The sequence below is a fragment of the Balearica regulorum genome, chromosome 5 (genome assembly GCF_011004875.1).
Source record: "Balearica regulorum gibbericeps isolate bBalReg1 chromosome 5, bBalReg1.pri, whole genome shotgun sequence".
Lineage (NCBI taxonomy): Eukaryota > Metazoa > Chordata > Aves > Gruiformes > Gruidae > Balearica > Balearica regulorum.
In genome coordinates, this window is record NC_046188.1 from 30,526,038 (window position 1) to 30,546,144 (window position 20,107).

The 20,107-nt window shown below is 35.5% G+C and overlaps 1 protein-coding gene across 23 annotated transcripts in view; it reads left to right on the top strand.

The window, feature by feature from the left end:
* HECTD1 (HECT domain E3 ubiquitin protein ligase 1) overlaps positions 1-20,107 on the top strand; it is a 64,472-nt gene that overhangs the window by 16,882 nt on the left and 27,483 nt on the right. For 7 of the 23 annotated variants that reach the window (XM_075754037.1, XM_075754050.1, XM_075754056.1 and 4 more), the window contains exons 3-20: positions 2,406-2,640; positions 3,533-3,760; positions 7,233-7,514; positions 7,759-8,047; positions 8,386-8,462; positions 8,552-8,650; positions 8,987-9,101; positions 9,723-9,897; positions 11,336-11,474; positions 11,678-11,848; positions 12,955-13,177; positions 13,266-13,310; positions 16,343-16,618; positions 16,718-16,794; positions 18,122-18,256; positions 18,486-18,632; positions 19,026-19,120; positions 19,573-19,678. In XM_075754037.1, coding sequence (XP_075610152.1) covers positions 2,406-2,640; positions 3,533-3,760; positions 7,233-7,514; positions 7,759-8,047; positions 8,386-8,462; positions 8,552-8,650; positions 8,987-9,101; positions 9,723-9,897; positions 11,336-11,474; positions 11,678-11,848; positions 12,955-13,177; positions 13,266-13,310; positions 16,343-16,618; positions 16,718-16,794; positions 18,122-18,256; positions 18,486-18,632; positions 19,026-19,120; positions 19,573-19,678 — 2,914 coding nt within the window. The remainder of the gene's footprint in view (positions 1-2,405; positions 2,641-3,532; positions 3,761-7,232; positions 7,515-7,758; positions 8,048-8,385; positions 8,463-8,551; positions 8,651-8,986; positions 9,102-9,722; positions 9,898-11,335; positions 11,475-11,677; positions 11,849-12,954; positions 13,178-13,265; positions 13,311-16,342; positions 16,619-16,717; positions 16,795-18,121; positions 18,257-18,485; positions 18,633-19,025; positions 19,121-19,572; positions 19,679-20,107) is intronic. The other 16 variants (XM_075754055.1, XM_075754060.1, XM_075754046.1 and 13 more) reach the window with 7 other exon arrangements.

The following is a 20,107-nucleotide window of genomic DNA, read 5'->3' on the forward strand; positions in this document are numbered from 1 at the left end:
ATGTAGCTAGAGGTTCTGGCAAAAAGTAATTTAAAAAAAAATAAATCCTTAAGTTTTTGCCAGTGAGCTGTGCTCTTTTAAGAGCATTGCTGATGCAGCACACTGGCATTTGTGTGCTGACAAAGAATTGGATATAAATGATAGGCTCTTAGTAACTTTGTATTTTTGCTGTATCTGCTCGGTCATTGAATCTCATGGACAGGTGTTCCACAGAATCACAGCATGGTGGGGGTTGGAAGGGACCTCTGGAGACCATCTGGTCCAACTCCCCTGCTAAAGCAGGATCACCTGGAGCAGGTTGCACAGGATCATCCCCAGGCAGGTTTTGAATATCTCCAGAGAAGGAGACTCCACAACCTCTCTGGGCAGCCTGTTCCAGTGCTCTGTCACCCTCAAAGAAGTTTTTCCTCATGTTCAGGTGGAACTTCAGTTTGTGCCCATTGCCCCTTGTCCTGTCGCTGCACACCATTGAAAAGAATACAGCCCCATCCTCTTGACACCCACCCTTTGGGTATTTGTAAGTGTTGATGAGATCCCCTCTGTCTTCTCTTCTCCAGGCTGAACAGACCCAGCTCTCTCAGCCTTTCCTCATAGGAGAAATACTTCAGGCCCCTAATAATTTTTGTAGCCCTCCGCTAGACTGTCTCCTGTAGTTCCTTGTCTTTCATGAACTGGGGAGCCCCAAACTGGACACAGTTTTAAGGACAAGAACAGATTTCTTCCAAATTTTTAAATTTCCAATTTCAAGAAAAAATTAGCCAGGTTCCATTGTGCTGTATGTTTTTATAAACTGTTAAGTCATAGAATAAAAGTAAATGGTAGATTTGCTAAGTATTGTTTTTAACTCCCTGCAAAAATCTAGAGGGTTTTTCTGCTGCTGTCTTTGGAAATCTAAGAAAAATGGTTTAATACTGCTTGCTAGTATTACAATGGAGACAGCAGACTTCCTTGCCTTCTACTTGGTTATATATGTGTGGTATGGACTGCGTATAGGCTAATAAAAGTACTAAATATGTGATTTAGCTTTATCAAAGCATCTCTTATTAATTTATGTCATTAAGGATCATTGGGTAATATATTTATTTGTCAGGCAGTATTATTTAATTACTTCATAAAGCATGGCTGAATCTTCAAGGAAACTATTAGCATTTTGCTGTCCCAGGATTCAGTGCCTTTGTGTGAATCACTATGCATACCAGATGGGATACTGAATGACCTCTGGGTTAGTCTTCAGAATGATTCATCAGCAAGTACTTCGCCTGTCTTCCAGAGCAAAAAGCATGCTATTTATTTTTGTTCTTTCTCTTTGGATTTAGAAAAATTTTAGGTAGACCAAAACCCTACTTTAAGAAAAAACTTCAATATTTGCCTTCTGTAGGTTTAGTTCTGATCTCTTACATCTAGGGATGGGGTATCCAGTTATTTTGACTACTGTCACAGCATATATTACCTTCACTTAATTCACCACCACCACCACCTTGGAAATCTTGTACCGCTGCAATGAATAATCATTATATTAAGTTATTTATTGTTGACTAAGTATGCTATTGGAAGATAAATTGTCTTATGGCATAGCTCCATGTCTTAGAGCTTTTGATCCAAATCAGTCTTAACCACAACTGCCATAATAGTGAAAAGCATTGTTATGACCATCCATTTTCGTTTGTATCCTATTATGTCAGAAGGACAGGAGGAGGACTGTTGGTTGCTTATCTTGTTATAAAGTTGTGGGGATGTTCTTGACTATCCTTGCATATGGAAATGAGGCTACCGATAAAGAGGACAGCCAGAGGCTACCAAGGCATGGATACAAAGAGAAAACGCAATAGAAGCAAGCTCAATGAATTAAATATGTTCTCAGTGTGGATAGGGAAAAAGAATGAGGTGGGGTGGGGAGTGAACTGAAGTAGGATAAAAAAGCAGGTGAGAATGTTTATACCATAGGGAAGTAGGACTACTCATAGAATTAAATTCCATAGCAAAACCAAAATCTTTAACCTTTACATTGAACAAAATATTTCATGGTGAAGTAGCTATTTATCATCATGAACCTTGAAGCTCTGTTAAGAAAAAAATGCGTTCTATTTGGTGATGTGAGATTAATTCCTAAAATGATTTCCCAAGGGGATAAATTTTTCCCTGTATGATTTTAAAATTTCAAGAAATTTTTTTTCTGCTAGGTTCCTCCCTTAATACAGCATCTTTTTGGATTCCTGATTTGACTTTTAGGGTGTGTAGGAGATGCCTCCATCGTAGCATTCTAAATGAATGCTCTGAACCAACTGTAAACTAATTGAGCAAATCATGCCAGCATGAAAAGCATTAATCTGTTAATGTGAAAGTGTATGACATTACTTAATGGAGAGAAATGTAATAATGTTTTGTTACTTTTTTTTTCCCTGCAGATGCCCTCCTCGAACTTTTTTACCAGCACTGTGCAAAATTTTTCTCGATGAAAGTGCTCCAGACAATGTATTAGAAGTAACAGCTCGTGCCATAACGTATTATCTGGATGTATCAGCAGAATGCACCCGTAGGATTGTGGGAGTGGATGGAGCTATCAAGGCACTTTGTAATCGTTTAGTAGTTGTTGAACTTAACAACAGAACCAGCAGAGATTTGGCTGAGCAGTGTGTGAAGGTGTGTATTCTGAAGAACCTTCTGTTTTTAATAAGGAGCTGGAAAATTTGCTGTTTCTGAAGAGCTTCCTCATATTGTAATCCTATTTATTGTATGAAAATGTGAAGCAAAAACATAGAATATGATAAAAGCGTACATGTCAGCAATGCTGCTTATCTTTACTGTCAGTCTGGTGCTCTTCAAAGCTGAGATTCCTTTAAAAAAAAAAGTATAGAAAAAGAAATTACATTAGAGAAAGTTTTCCTGTTTATCTTACATGACTAGAATGCTAAGGGCTGATTTTATGCTAAAAAGGGAATGAAGAATTGCTCCAGATATAGATAAATTACCTGCTGTAAAAAAAAATAAAATTGTTTACTGTCTGCTTGATAGCACTAGATGCAGCTTCTCTGCACCTTTGTGAAGTTTTCAGAAAAACTTACAAGACCCTTCAGATCTCTTGTTTAAAGCATAACTCCTGTCCACATGATAGCATATAGTTTGAGTTCCTGATTACTATGGCATCAGACTTGATGCATGTATTTCCTATTTACTTGTTCTTTTCTACTCAAAAATACATCACTGAAGTATAGGAGTAACAGTACTCTTGGAAGTTTCAGAGCTCTTAGTTGTGTGTTATCCAAAGACAGTTCTCCCAGGTAAAGATACTATTGTCTAGCTGTCTGTCATGAAGACTTGTTATGACTATGCTGTTGGGGGATGTTTTTGTATTTGCTCCTGTATTTTTGAATTAATTACTAGAGTACCGGAGGCTTTGGCCCTTTCTGGGTGTTGAGAAAGAGGGGGTTTTTTTGTTCTGTTTTGTTTTCTTAAGCAGTTCTGTAGATGGATATAAACAAATAACTGACTTTTTATGTGTACTTCATTCTAATTAAACTTAATTTTGTCATAGGTGTTAGAATTAATCTGTACCCGTGAGTCCGGAGCTGTGTTTGAAGCTGGAGGGTTGAATTGTGTTCTGACATTCATTCGTGACAGCGGACACCTTGTTCATAAAGATACTTTGCATTCAGCTATGGCTGTAGTATCCAGACTCTGTGGCAAAATGGAACCTCAGGATTCTTCATTAGAGATCTGTGTGGAATCACTGTCTAGTTTATTAAAACACGAAGACCATCAGGTAATGTAATAGTTGGCTCAATATGCTGTGAATTTAACTTCCATTATGTTTAATAAATGAATGGCTAGGTATTTTTATATAGCCTCCACAACTACATGTTTACACAGTAGTTGTTTATATTTGGATATTACAATAGTTTCCTTTACAGTTCTGATGACAGGAGGATAAAAATACTGCTTAGCGTTTGAGTTCAAGCACTGTTGTGTGAATATGATCTTATTTAACCTCTGAAAACTTTATTGAAAAATATCCTGTAACTTTTTTCAGTGCATTTTGAAATACTTTCTGAAGTAATTATTGTTCTATGTCTGCACCTCAGTCACTATAAAATTGAGCATAAATGAGACAAAAATCATTGTTCTATATCTGCACCTCAGTTGCTATTAAATTGAGCATAAAAAAAGGACAAAAATCAATTTGGTTTGTTTTTCTTTTGCTAAACTAAGAGAAGCAATAAAAACATCCACAATCAATGCTAAAATATTACATTGCAAGCCAGCTTGAATGGTACTACTATAGATGCAGCACCACTTCTTTATTGCAGTTTTATTAACTTGAGATGAAGTAGTCCTTGTAAAATTTAGAAAATGAATTCTAGAGGTGTTATCTGCCTACTAGTAGAATCCTTTTTTTTGTATGTCATATTAATGCTTTGTAATAGCTATTTAGCCAAATACTTGGAGTACCCTGGCGCGGCTTCTTGTCCATACCATTCTCAGTCCCCACTTCCCCCCCCACCTCTGTCCTCATTCCTTTCTCTACATCCCCGCTCACTCCCTAGTCTGATTTATTAAGTACATCGTATTTGGGAGACTAAATCTTTTTGCCTGTGAGCTAAGTTTTTGATATGTTTTTAGATCTTCTTGTAAGACCCAGTTGGCAGGGGACTGTCACACTAGCCATTTCAGAGCAAGCTACTGTGTTTTTTAGACACTATGTAACTTTATTAATGCACTGATTGTCTCGGACACGTTAATTCTGAAATTTAGACCATAAGTCTGTAGTATTTTAACTGTTTCCCAATTTATAATGCATTTGAAAAAGCAATTGCTGGGGCTGTTGGAGATCTGAATGAGAGTTCAAATTAACTTAATCTTTTAGTAGTTAAGCTTTAAGATAACTGTACTTGAGATTGGAGTAATGCAGATGATAGTAAGTAAATCTGTACCGGTATCCTTGAGAAACATGTTTTGTGTGAAACAAAATTTCAGGATTTACATTCAGTCTTGATGTGTATTATGGATTTGCCCAGTAACTTCCTTTGTAAAGTTTTGTTGTTCCCTCCCTTTTACACTGATGGATTTGGTCACTTTTTGTGTGGGCTGATGTTAGTAGCATCACTTGAGGGAAGAGTACAGACCAGATCAATGTGGCCCCAAGAACAGTTTATCTATACGTTTGGTTTTTTAACCTTTCTATTAAGCTTGCAGTTTGTGAGAAGAAATGTACATACCTTCCACAGTATTCTTTTGTTTTGTAAGCTGATGCCACTAATGCAGTGTGTTAAATAAGCTGAACCTTTCTTGTGTATTTCTGACAGACCTGGTAAAAATCCATAAAGTATATACAGGCTACATAAAGACTGGCAGAATTGTTTATCCATTGTGCTGGCAAAGTGCTGGAGCAAAATGCCAGAGGACATGAGTAGTGACCATTACAAGTTAAAGAAAAAATCCCTTGCAAAATAGTCCAGACAAATCAGAATGCTTGGTATGCGGGGACCATGCCAGAATTTTAGCATGCTTTGCATTTATTCAGGGTAAACTTTGATTTTCAAGCCCTTGCAAACTTAATGGAGATCTAAGATTTTAAATTTTCATGAAGTCTGGCTAGTGCTCTAATCTTGTTCTGTGTGTTGATGAGTAACTATCTTTAAGCTCATGGTATGTGATAGCTGACAATCATTTTGAAAATGGGCTGCGCTAAAAGTTGATGACTTTTTAGGGAGTAAGAACTGTAGTAATTTAGAGTTTGATAAAGAGTAGGTATTGTTGAATTTTTTGTGGGGTGTGGTTTGTTTTTTGGTTTTTTTTTTTTACTATTTCTTGATGCCAGTCTGGTTTGCTGCTGCTCATCTGTGAAGGCAAATGTGCCAGAGGCTACTCATCTTGATATGCCTATGCAAACCTCCTGATCTGAAAGATGGAGGCACTTTTAGTGTATAGATGAGAGAGGCAAAACCTCCCTTTTCAACACTGACATGAAAAGAAGTTGGATCCTTTCCTGGGCAGTGGCCAGCAGTATTTTTTTTGCCATATTGTTAAGAGGATCATCAGTAAGCCTTGTTTCTATAGTGTCACTGTTGTGTGGGTTTGGTTTTTTGGGTTTTTTTTTTTTTTGTATAGTGACAAACTTAAATTTTGGAGTTTGTATTTTATTGTCACAAAAATACTTGCATATCGCTGGGTCAGAGGTGCTCAGTGAACAATCTGGATTATCTAAGAGTAAAATCTACTTTTCCCACTTTGTCCTAGCTTTAGGCTTGGTCCAACTGAAAAATTTCTTTTACTTATAAAAAGTACGTAGACGTTTAAATCCAACTTTAATTATCAAACTTCACTGTCAATTTAATACTTTGGGAGTTCTGAGTTGGTGCCTCAGCTAATGACTTGTTTGATAGCATTTTAATAGAAAGCACCAAATTAATACAACATACTGTAATACTAGCATACTATTGATTATAAATATCAAATAATAACATATTACAATGTTTTATATTCTATTAAGTATAGAAAATAAAACTGCAAAGAAATTATTAGATTGTCTTCATTGCTCTTTGAGGAACAAATTTGAAATTCAGTAAATGTGTGAAAGTTAGGAATGCTTCATAGTGCATTTTCTAGGTATTTTGGTGGGTTTTTTTGGTTTTTGAGTTGTTTTTTTTTAAGTTTTGTTATTAGAAAGCTGCTTTACCAGTTTCTACCATCAGAACAACCAGAAGGTGAAGCACACTGTATTTCAATACCAAGCTGTGGGTTGCTTTTATTTTTTTCAAACTGAATTACCAGAACGGACAGTTGCTAGTGGGGATTATAAATAGTTGTGTTTCCTGTAAGAACAATATCTATAAAAACCCCCTGTTTTTAAAATGTACTTCCAGTATCTATTAATTTGGCAATTTGATTATTAAATGTGTTTTTCTAGTTTGGTTTGGTGCTTTGCTGATACAGTTAAGGAAATGCTCACAATGCTGAAATTTAAACAAAGATTTCTATATATCATCAACAGAGAGAAAGGAGGGAAAAAAGAAACCCAACAGCAACACAGTCCTTCAGTGAGCAGTTCAAAGCACTGCTGGTTTCCGACTCCCAAGTTTCTGGGTTAAAAAGCCTGTCTCCTCCATTCATTGATTTCGAAGGGAACCTGGGGAAATCAGCTGCTTCTATGTGTCCTGTATTCTTATGAATATCCCCTAAGCATCTTCCCATCTTAAGTAACAGATTTTTTTCATGTTTTCTCTTGCACTTCTTAGGTTTCAGATGGAGCCCTAAGATGCTTTGCTTCATTAGCTGACAGATTCACACGGCGTGGAGTTGACCCAGCCCCATTAGCTAAGCACGGATTAACTGAGGAGTTGCTATCTCGCATGGCAGCTGCTGGTGGGACAGTATCAGGACCATCTTCAGCTTGTAAACCTGGACGGAGTAGCACTGGTGCACCATCTACAGCTGCAGACTCTAAATTAAGTAATCAGGTGTCAACTATTGTAAGCCTGTTGTCAACCCTGTGTAGAGGCTCTCCAGTAGTAACACATGTAAGAAATCCTTTTACACTACAGCTTTTTGTTCTCAGAGTTTTTCCCTTCCTGTACTTCAATATTTGCAAGATTTGTGTTGCTATTTTATATACAGATATATAGATTTATTATTTTTTTTATACACACACACACACACGTGTGGGTTATTGATAAAGAGGGGAAAAAAGGAAACATTTCATATGGAAATGAAACCCAATTCTGATAGTATTTTCTAAAGCCCTGTATATTTTTTATTGTTCAGACTTTTAATTATTTCCAGGATCTCCTAAGATCTGAACTTCCAGATTCTATAGAAAGTGCGTTGCAGGGTGATGAGAGATGTGTACTGGATACGATGCGGTTAGTAGATCTTCTTTTGGTGCTACTGTTCGAAGGGAGAAAAGCCCTGCCAAAATCCAGTGCTGGATCTACAGGCAGAATCCCAGGATTGCGAAGGCTGGATAGTTCTGGGGAACGTTCTCATCGGCAGCTGATAGATTGCATCCGCAGTAAGGATACTGATGCACTAATAGATGCTATTGACACAGGAGGTAAGCAAAATACTCTGAAAAAGAGAATGAAATAAATAAAGTATCTTTTTTATTTTTATAATCTGTGGTGTCATAACAAATACTTAGGTAGTACCTTGAAATTCTTTATATACAAGTTCACTTATTTTGTTAAATATACAACAGGTCTTGTTAGTAATAATTCTTATGCTACTTTTTTTTTTAATTGCAATTAAGGGCATAAATGCTTTCCTGGAATTATTGAGTATGCTTCATTTTTTTTTTTTTTTTTTTTAAGACCTGCCTCTTATTTAGAGAACAATGAAGTTTAATTTATAGTTCTAGGAGCTTTAACTATTTTAATTAATTGTATCTTTCAGCTTTTGAAGTAAATTTTATGGATGATGTAGGACAAACTCTTTTAAACTGGGCCTCAGCTTTTGGAACTCAGGAAATGGTAAATTAGTTTTACAGAGTTTTAAAAACTCAGATTATTTATGTAAAGAAAGAAATAAAACCCCTGTTTTCTATTTTCTTGTTTAACAGGTAGAATTTCTCTGTGAAAGGGGTGCTGATGTTAACAGAGGTCAGAGGTCATCCTCATTACATTACGCAGCATGTTTTGGAAGACCTCAGGTAGCAAAGGTACGATTTAAACCTGATACTTTTAGAAAGTCTTACATACTATTTTTGCCTTGTTCTGTACAAAATGTCTTTGATGCAATATGTTTAACATGTGCACTGTCAAATAGTCACCCGTTCCTTGCAGTGTTTATCAAAACACAAATTTTTTGTTACGATAGGGCAGTAATATGAACAAAAGTAGTTTATATTAGCTCTACAGATATAAAAAGCATGTAAGGTTCTAACTTTGCTTACGAGCCTGAGAAAAGTGTAGGAAAGATGTATGAAAAACACATTGGCTACTTTGGAAGAAGGAATCTTAATGGTTTTTTCATATTTAAAAATACTTGTTCTCAGACACTCTTACGACATGGTGCAAACCCTGATTTGAGAGATGAAGATGGGAAAACTCCTTTAGACAAAGCTCGCGAAAGGGGGCACAGTGAAGTAGTAGCTATTCTTCAGTCTCCAGGTGAGTGCAGTCTTTAATTCCATGGCCTTGCTAGTGGAAATGCTTATTATGTTAAGTCAATTAGAGTTTTACTCTATTAGTAAATTTTTTTTTTTAAAAAATACAGTATTTTGTGACCGACCTTCCTTAACCTGCAAAGTACATATAAAAACCTTAATGTTTTAGATGTTCTTAAGGGATGGAGATTCCTGAAGAAACTGCTGAGTGGGTATGACCAATGCCAGTGGCTCTGCTCTTCATCTGTGGAATGGGGCTAGGCTGGGATTTTGCTGTGGGTTCAGAGGATGCCAGCCTTGGTAGCTTCTCTGGCATCCTTTCTTTCGAGGTGGAAACTGCACCTTACCTGTTCATGAGGCTTTTGTAGCACTGAAGCCACAGGTGGTTATGTGTTCAAATTTAGTTCGGTTTAGGGACTTTGAGCTTCTCCTATGAGCAGTCTTTGGTTGTACTTGTTATCAAACAGTTTTCTTCAAGAAAACTGCATTTTATGTTTTTAGGAATGCGTATTCCTGTTCAGGTACTCCGATGTTAATAAAGAAACCCCTTACATTTATTTGAAGGAGTTTTTTGGTTGGTTGGGTTTTGCCATTGAACATTTTGGGGAAAAAAAATATTTTCCAGGGGACTGGATGTGTCCTGTTAACAAAGGAGATGAGAAGAAAAAGAAAGATGCAAACAAGGATGAGGAAGAATGTAATGAACCCAAAGGAGATCCAGAAATGGCACCCATATACTTGAAAAGATTATTGCCTGTGTTTGCACAAACATTTCAACAAACTATGTTGCCTTCGATAAGGTAATAATTGTGATAGACAATTTCCCTGCATATTTTGATTTTTTTTTAATATGCTCTGTTAAAAAAGCCAAGGTGGACTTTTTTTTTTCAGTAAACAAATATAATATCTAAAAGTTTAAGTAATGCAAATGAAACTTAAACATATTTCTGTTTGAATAGAAGTGGTGATTTGAAAAGTGTTGCAAGTCTGATTTTTACTTAGTTTTTTAAGTAGCATTTTTTCCTTTCTGGGGAAGTAGTGTCTTGGAAAAATATGGTTAGTTAGTCAGAAGTGGGAGAGAGAAGCATACTCTTGACTATAGTAGCATAATGAAAGAAGATTATGTTCATATGGTACCTTGTATAGACTGTGTATACTGTGTATTTGGTTACAGCTGTTTGTAGCCACTATAATGAAGATACTAATTTAGAAGAGGAAAACTAATGAAGTGGTATTCATTGGAAAATCAGAAAGACTGGAAAAAGCTCTTTTAGAAGGTTTTAGAAGACTTCTTAACAGCTTAAGTGTTAATCAACTGGAGAAGATGCCTCTTACCGAGGGAATTAGAAGAATATAATCTGATTTAATACTTAAATACTGTGGGTGGCATAATGGTTGTGATAAATTGTGTCTGACCATAATCTCTCCAGCCTTTTACACTACAAATACAACATTTGCTTGATCTCTTATTTGTGTTCCCAGTGTTTATAGGTACTTTGAGGGGTGAAAATAGAAGATGGAAAGGGACCTTAGTGGAGAGAAACTCCACATGAGCTGATGATAGGAAGCTTAAGCTAGGTCATTTTAAATGACAAAAATAAGAAACTATGTTAACGATCTGTGTGTGATTAACTATTCTTGCAGATTGTGGAAAGAAGTAGTTGTCTCCCTATATTTCAAAGTTTTCTTTATGAATCAGGTAAATCATGTTTTTAAAAGTTAGTCAAAAATTCAGCTTCGACCATACACGAGTGGCTTCCAAATTAATTGTAGTTCTTAATATGGAAAGCTGCATGATCCAATGGTAATTTTAGACTTTAAAACTATAGTGATCCCATCAAAACATGGGAAGTATGTGACAGAAATGGAAGGCTGGATACCTGGGAGGAACATGAACTGTGCCGAAGTGATCACTAAGAGTGGATAAAGACAGAATGTAGAATAGGTTTACCTAGAGAAGGGTTGAGGAGAGAGAAATACATTAGACTCATAGTGCTGTAGAATCAAAATAAGATCAGTAGGTCAGTTATTCTTAGAGATAATCTAGGAGGTATTAACAATAAGCAATTTTGGTTCCAATAACTGGAACTGCAACTAATTTATTTTTTTTTGTTTTGAAAGCATGCATAAATGGTAGTGCAAAAGCAGTTTTATCTTGAAACTTTTTTTTGCTTTGATTACTGCTTGCTTTATTTTTGTAAGAATCCTTTCCCCCCCCTGCCCTGATCTCTTTTAAAGGAAAGCAAGTCTTGCCCTCATTAGAAAGATGATACATTTCTGTTCTGAGGCACTACTGAAAGAGGTTTGTGACTCTGATGCTGGCCACAATCTGCCAACGATACTGGTTGAGATTACGGCTACAGTTCTTGATCAAGAGGTAGGATGAAAGAAAATGTTGTCCCTTTATGAAACCAGTGCAAAAAAGAGGATTATGCTTATTGATTCCACGTACTTGTTAATAACTAATCCTAAAGCATTTATAGCATCCATCTGTGACCACATGTGAAGTTCAGCATGTAAAGATATTTTTAAATAAAGAGATCTCCTTTATTATTTCCTCTCCATCCCAATGTATTACAGGATGATGATGATGGCCATTTGCTAGCCTTGCAAATCATAAGGGATTTGGTGGATAAAGGTGGTGATCTTTTTCTAGACCAACTGGCTAGACTTGGTGTAATTAGTAAAGTGTCAACTTTGGCGGGGCCGTCATCTGATGATGAAAATGAAGAGGAGTCTAAACCTGAGAAGGTAAGTACAGAATTGATAGCTTTATTTGTTCCTGTAAAGCCAATGCTTCTAGTACAGTTTTCACTGTTATGAAACTGTCCAGGGCAAGGTAGTTAGGTTATGAAATTAATGCATATTGTACACCACTTGTTTTAATTGTTGTTTTCTGTAACTTCATTTTCTGTTGCTTCATTATTATCTGCTGGATTTTCCTATTCATACTTACTTGTGGTCAAGCTGATTGACACTTGATTTTTGAAAATGACTGCTAAACAAAATTAATCCTTTCTGGACAGAGTATATATTTTTCAATGCACATGCATCGAATAATTGCAGATGTTGTAAACATTGTTATGGAATATATTAAAAATATAAAAAAAATTATTTTGTACATAATGAAAACCTTAAGTGTATATTGAAGTTATTTACCAATTTCCAACAGTCGTATTACTGATCACTCAGAAGAACTGAATGGATAACAGACCACTTCTGTTATCCATTTAGTTAAGATTTATAGTTAAGCCTTAAGTGTATGCTTTTCTACTGTGGGTTTTGGGAGGTGGTTGTGGTGGTGTTTGGTGGAGTGGGGTGGTGGTTTTTTTTTTGTTTTGGGGGTTGGAGTGGGTGGTGTTTAGTGTTTAGATATTAAACAGCTGTCTGGACATGGTCCTGTGCAGCTGGCTCTAGGTGGCCCTACCCGAGCAGGGGTTTGGACTAGATGGCCTCCAGAGGTCCCTTTTAACCTCAACCATTCTGTTATTCTTTTCTCACAATACAAGTTTTGAACAGAGGTGGATGTCCCAGCCAGTAGGCTGTTATTGTTGAGTAGATAAATCTGTATCTGAAAGGGAAGTTCTCAAAAGTATCTTAGTCTATTAAAGAATACTTCTACAAGCAGAAGTGTAGTTCCTATGCTTTTGGTTTGAGTAATTCTTTTTCTCCTTAAGCCATTTTAAGTCTGTGTTTTGTGTGTTAGGGGTGGTGGGGTTTTTTTGTTTGGGTGTTTTGGGTTTTTTGTTTGGTTGTTTTTGTTGGTTTTGGAGTTTCTTAATGGGTTGGGCTTCTTTGGTTTTGTGGGGGTTTTTTGGTTGTGGAGTTTCTGTTTGCTTAATACAATTTTATTATAGGAGGATGAACCACAGGAGGATGCTAAAGAACTGCAACAGGGTAAACCATATCACTGGAGAGACTGGTCCATCATTAGGGGAAGGGACTGCCTGTATATCTGGAGTGATGCTGCAGCCCTGGAGCTATCTAATGGTAGTAATGGATGGTTCAGATTTATCTTGGATGGAAAACTGGCCACAATGTATTCCAGTGGCAGCCCTGAAGGAGGATCTGATAGTTCAGGTAGTTTCTTAACTTGGACTTGAACTGTAAAGTTTTGAGGCTGTTATATTTGTTTATATAATTTGATTGGAGCTATTTTGTTTTGCAGGAATTGGCTTACTAAATAGTAGAGGATGTAAACAGGTGGAAGGTGGTCAGTTAATTGTGATGCTTTTTATCAGATAGCATGTGACCATAACTTGACTTCTTGGTGAATTGTGTTAAGTAAACACCTTGCCAGTAAAAGCATATTAACTTTGTTTTTGTTTTGATTCTTCTCCATGCATACTTAATTTTTTCACCCCAGTCATTAAAAGCACTTTGTAGTGGCCGTCCCAGGAAAAGCAGGTTGAAATGGCAATTTGTTGTTTGCTTCTAGCTAGCAGAATGAAATTGCATGTGTTTGAAGACAAAGTAATGGAAAGTTTCTCATTGAGATTGGGAAACAAATTACAGTGTCTTAATTGTCGGAGAGAGGATAAGGGAACAGACCTTATGCACTGGAAATGCACAGGTGGCTTTAATTGTCTGTACAGAATACACAACTTGTTCTGGATGCAGAAACAACCCTCTTCTATTGTTTCATCTCTTTTGCAACAGTTCATACACTTATGAACCAGCAGACATAAAATGCTTTGCAATATTACTCTGTTTTCAACAAGCCATTGAGTGAAATAACAGAACATATTATGATTCAGGATAGAAATGAAGTGTTGATGACTTTATCCATCAATTTTGGGACATGCAGACAAAATGTGATGTAGTGTGTTTCTAGATTATGATGCCTCTGGAAACCACTTCTAGATTTCTTTTTTGTTTTTCTTTTGTCTGAAAATGTACCCTTGCATTCTTTTTAACAAGGCTGATACCTTAAAAAGTAAACGATTTCTGTGTTGAGATACTTCTTTATCATACAATATAATTTTAAGAAGATCCATGAGGTTAATTTCTTAAATCCTCATAGCCCCCCGAATGCTGATTCTGCTCTCTTCCTTCCAAATAATGCGGGTGTGGGATTTCACTATTTGTATCCAAGACGAGTGGAATGGGGACAGCTCAGATGAATTTGGAGTGAAAAGAACTTTAAAAAAGTCAAATTGTGAATTTATGATCATGTGTCTTTTCATATCATTCTTTTTTAAAAAATGAGAATAAATCCCAAGTTTTTGAACAAGATACCTAGCATGGATATTATGGGAGGGAAGGAGCTAAACTAGGATCAAATGAGGCTTCTTGCAATTTCTTGTCAAATAGATGTCTACTAAGAGCGCTGACATTGCAGTGTAACTTGCCTGAATTTTAACCATTTGCTCTAAGTGTGCAGCAGCCTCTCTACTTAAGAGATAACCTAGTATTTGTTAAGTTTAACTAAAGTTGCCACAGTACAGTATAGACTCAGAATAGTATCTTTAAGTCCTGAACTATACTATATGTTCTGCTCTCCTAAATCATTACTGATTAATCTCATGGTATACTTTTTAGTAACTTCACGACTGGCCAAGAATATAGAGGGTTGAGTAGTGGAATTTGTGTGTATTGCATGATGAAAGCTGGGACGGGAGGGGGAAAAACATATACTATGACCATTTTTGGAAGGTCTGTACTCACCCCTCTCCATATTAGCTTAACACTTGTTTGAATTTTTAGGAAAAAAAAAGTTCAATGCAAAAATCGAGATTTAATGGTAATTCTGAGGCTTTAAGTGAGTCTCAAAATTCTAAGGGAACCCACAATTATTCCCAACCATGTGTTATCATTGTATTTTCAGTGCAACATTCTATATAATGACTTTGTTGAAATTAATTATGGAAATTTGGAAAGGTTTCATGAACAGAATTTTTGCATATGAAATTTCAAAATTCCTTTTATAAATCTTCTCTCTGGATGCTATGAATTTTAAGCAATAAAGAATGTTATGCCTCAAGAGTGCATATTTATTTTTGCATAGAGATTATTTTTGTATTATACAACAGTAAAAATGGCAAATTTTAAAAACGCAGACCATAAGTCATTGCAGCAAAAGGAAAACAGCAATTTTACAAGTGCAAGGACTACAAAAGCTGTATTTATCAAATCGGTATGCTGAAAGATGAAGACACTTGTTGATGTTGAAGTTGAGATGTAATCTTTACGTTAGTGAGGTTATTGCATTTTTATATTATATGGAATTTTTAAATTACAAACTCATCAAATTTTCTGGAATTATGCCAATTAACATTTCAAATGTAGTGTGCAGCCTTTTAATTATTACAATATAAAAATACAGTTTAATTAAAATTGAGGTAGTTGTTTGGAATAATTTCAAGCTAGGTTACCTGCATATGCTAAAAGTAGGATATGATCTTGTTTTGTCATCTATTAAATATTTCCATACAAATACTACCTTTTAATCAAGTCTCATGTAGTGCCACTAGACTTTTTGTTTTGTTTCATGTTTTTCTCAGAGATACAGAGGTCCTCAATATTTTTGTAATTACTAAAAAGGGAATAGGTACATCTGCATTATAACTTGAATTAGCATAATGTCACTGTATTAAGGAACATAATTGTGGCTTGCTTTCTTTGAGGTGAATGTAGAAGTTCTACAAATGAGATCAATGAAAGTTTTAATATAGCTTTTTGACTGCCTTTGTGACACTTAATCTGAGCAAATAGCTATTAGCTCAGATTTGTCGATCGTCAGACTCTGTAAGGTTTTGTGAATTATTTTTTGTTTGTTTTTATAGGCTTCAACATCTTTTCTCCACTTGCTTTAAGATACGTAGTTGATTGCTGTTTTCCTATTGGAGGATTCATTTAATTTCCTATTTCTAAAAACTCACTTTTGACAATAGTTCATGCTGGCAACAATGACACAAATTATTTTTGCAAGACTAAAAGTTTATCATGGATTTCTTTGGTCTTCCGATTATAATTGTACAGATGAATTAATACATCTGTCAGTAGTACTATTGAGAAAGAGTTGCATTGTCCACTCTGATGTGATCATGGAATAAATCACTGTTGAAGTACATAAATATACTGGAAAGAAATTTAGAACACTTTAAGACCCTTAACTTCAAACTTAATTTTGCATTGAATGTACTCAGTTGTTTTGCTCTTGCGAAAAACAAAAGAATTGTTTGAAATTTATGATGGTGGAATCAATTGTTGGAAGAAAAATGCCATTTGTTTCTTTTTAAATAGAAAGTAGGAGTGAGTTCCTTGAGAAGTTGCAAAGAGCTCGAAGCCAAGTAAAACCATCTACCACAAGCCAGCCAATTTTGTCGGCACCAGGGCCAACTAAACTTACTGTGGGAAACTGGTCGCTCACCTGTTTAAAAGAAGGAGAAATTGCTATTCACAATTCCGATGGTCAGCAAGCTACAATACTGAAAGAAGATCTGCCAGGCTTTGTGTTTGAATCTAACAGAGGAACAAAGCATTCGTTTACAGCTGAAACCTCTTTGGGTAAGTATGTAGGTATGTGTTATGTGCAGGTAGGAACAAGTGCATATGAGGTAGTTTTTGTTGCTTTTCATACTTGTGAGAAATTGTGACTTTTCTAAAAATATGTTGTAGGGTCAGAATTTGTGACTGGCTGGACTGGCAAAAGAGGAAGAAAGCTGAAATCTAAATTGGAGAAGACAAAGCAAAAGGTTGGTGGGTCTCTGTGAATTTTACGCTTAGAGTGTATTTGAGTTAGTTTTATAACATGCTTATGGAGTTGTAATTCCCTATTAAAGGATTAAAATCTTCTCTGACTTCAGCTAGACACAATTTTGCACTTCTGCAGGTGCTTTTATCCAACAGTCTTAGTAAACGCTGTGGTCTTCTAGAGGAAAACTAATTTTCTATTAAATGTAAGGAAATCCAATCCTCCTGACCTATATTTGTATAATTCTGTAGGTTTTTTTCTTAGGCAAAAAGAAAAGATGTTATGATCGATACTGCGGTTGTATCAGAGGCATATGTTAATTCTGTTCACTAAATTCACATACTAATTTTTGGCTGGGTATCATGACAGATAGGGGCTTGGAAGCGAACAGTCTGTATTGTAAGAGTTATGGTAGTGAAGCAAAATGTATAAACACCCTCATTTTAGACTTCTCTAAAATTCTTCTTTCTCAAACTGAGGGGAAAAAAGAGGAACTAAGAAATCAAGTATTACCCTTTTTACAAAACCACAAAATAACAGTACGTTCTGCAGCCAGCTGATGCCAAGGGGTTAAGCTAATCTTCTGTCTTGACCTCTCTCGCAGTTTCTAACAGTGCAGCTAATATGGTTTGTACCAAAAATCTGCAGCATGTAAGGACACTTACATCTGAGGAAATGTGATGCTAAATTGAAAATTAAAATGCTGTGTGAATGAGGATAGGTGGAATGATAAAAGGAAGGCAGTGTTCTTTCATACCTGAGATGGCACTGTGTAGCTCCGAAGCTTGTGAAACATATAATTGTAGGACACATGATGATAATGAAAAGGAAAATGTTGTTTAATAAGAAATTGTTTTTCAGATCTGTATCTTGTGTGATCCATTACTTAGTAGAAAAAGTAATTCTTAGTATAAGGTCACATAAGGACTTTTTGTATAAATTGGTCTAAGGAACACAAGTAGAGCATTCTAAAACCCCCTTAAGCTTACCTCTAAAAAGATTGCCAGGTCCATGATATGGTTCTAAAGAAACAGATTTACAGATTGTGTCTTGTCTTTTCTCCTACCTTTTGTGCTGTAATTTAAATCATGATGTTAAGCTTAGTTTCTGTAAGTTTCAATAAGACTCTGTGTATTTCCATTTATTTCTCCTGTACTTTTATCCTTTCACAACATTTGCATTTCATGATGTATGATAGGTTTTGGTTCCTATTTGTTTGTGTCTGTCATGAACTTTAAAAAAGTTGACTAAGTTTCTAGTATCTTGGAGAATAATAATAGTCTAATTGCAGTAAGGTATGACTGCTGATTATCAAAATCCATTTGTAGGTACGCACCATGGCGAGAGATTTATATGATGATCATTTTAAAGCTGTTGAAAGCATGCCTCGAGGAGTAGTTGTAACACTGAGGAACATAGCAACACAGTTGGAGTCTGCATGGGAACTTCATACAAACAGACATGTGAGTGTACCTCCTTTAATTTATAATCTGTGATGTAAGTGGAAATCACATAATAATGTTCAAACAAGTCTGTCATGATGTAAAGGAAGGTTGTAGTATGTCTGTCTCGTGGGGGTTTTATATGCATGTAATTTCTAGTTATGTACTTTACTGGGACATTATTTTTCAAATGAAGGAAGTGGAAAAACTGTTACCTTGTTTCACCATGATTGTCTTTTTTGTTTTCCAGTGTATTGAGGGAGAAAATACTTGGAGAGATTTAATGAAGACCGCTCTGGAAAACTTAATTGTACTGTTGAAGGATGAGAATACTATTTCTCCATATGAAATGTGCAGTAGTGGCTTAGTTCAATCATTGCTTACAGTTTTAAATAACGTGAGTTTATAGAACATAAGTCTCTAAGAAAAACTTTCTAAAAAAAATAAAAATAATGTAGGCATGTGCTTTGATTTAAAAAAAAATCTATTATAAATGTGGCCTTTTTCCCATCTTGATGAAAATCAAGCAGACTTGCTCCATTTGTTAATATGGCCTATGTGTTGAATATATGCTATTACAACAGATGACTTTGGTTCAGATAAGCCATTAAAAATCTTTAAATTAACAATGGTCAGTTCTAATGGCTGATATTATTTAGCTTTTCACATACACTTTAAATACAGAATTCAGTGAGCCTGAGAAGATGATTTTGCTGGTATAAAGAATGAATATATTGATTTGTATTAGAAGTAACATTGGTTGGTTTGTTGTTGTTTTTCTTCCTCTTAGAATGTTGATTTAGATGTGAAACAAGACTGTAGTCAACTGGTAGAGAGAATAAACGTTTTCAAAACAGCATTCAGTGAAAATGAAGATGATGAAAGGTAAAACCAAAACCAAACCAAAAAAAATCTTTGCATCTGTGAAGTAGTATGGTATGTTTAAAATAATTTAAAGACAAAGGAACAGTTCTTTCCATTTCAATTTGTCTTTCTCTGAAGTAGAAAACTGGTCTTGAAAGACAGCATCTCCTATTGAAGTACCATTTGATTTTAAAATATTTTTAAATTTTTAAAATTTTACTTGAATTACTTCTGTCTGTAAGAGTCAACTATATTGAATGTACATCTGTTGACAAATATAAAGATGACTCTTGTTCATCACTGTGCGGATTAATATTTTTCTTACTGTGCTGTAACCATGTGACTAGAACAGATGATACCAATAGAAATAGCATGCTGAAGTATCTGCTACTGCTGGGTACTATTCTCTAAAATATTGTAGGATATTTTTTCTCTTTGTTGTGCGGTAACATAGTAACTGTTCACTTTTGCAGTCGTCCAGCAGTTGCATTAATTCGGAAATTGATAGCAGTGTTAGAGTCTATCGAACGTCTACCTCTCCACTTGTATGATACACCAGGATCTACATATAATCTTCAGGTAAACGTGCAGTGGTAACAATATATCATACTGAGTGATACAACTGAATGTTATAGGTGAATTTCAGGAAAAGTTACATTACGTCTGTATGAAGCATGTTCTTCTAAAGGTGGATAGAATTAGGTAAAGAACAATGAACTTTTTGGCATATATTTTCTGTGACACTTAACCTAAATGGGTGTTCCTCTACTGTCACTTTTACACTGTGAGGTGAAAGCAAATTTTGATTGAATAGATGTTTGTTCTTTCTTTTGTCTACCAGTATTGTTCTCTTTATATGGGAATATGCCCCCTAGTAAGTGTTCTTACTAGTTGAATGAGCGTTTTGTTGAAGACAATTATAAGACATATTTATTTGTGATGACTAGGGATGGTTATAATGGTTAAAAGGGTCCCTTCTAGGGCTGTGTGCTCATTTGGTAATACAAG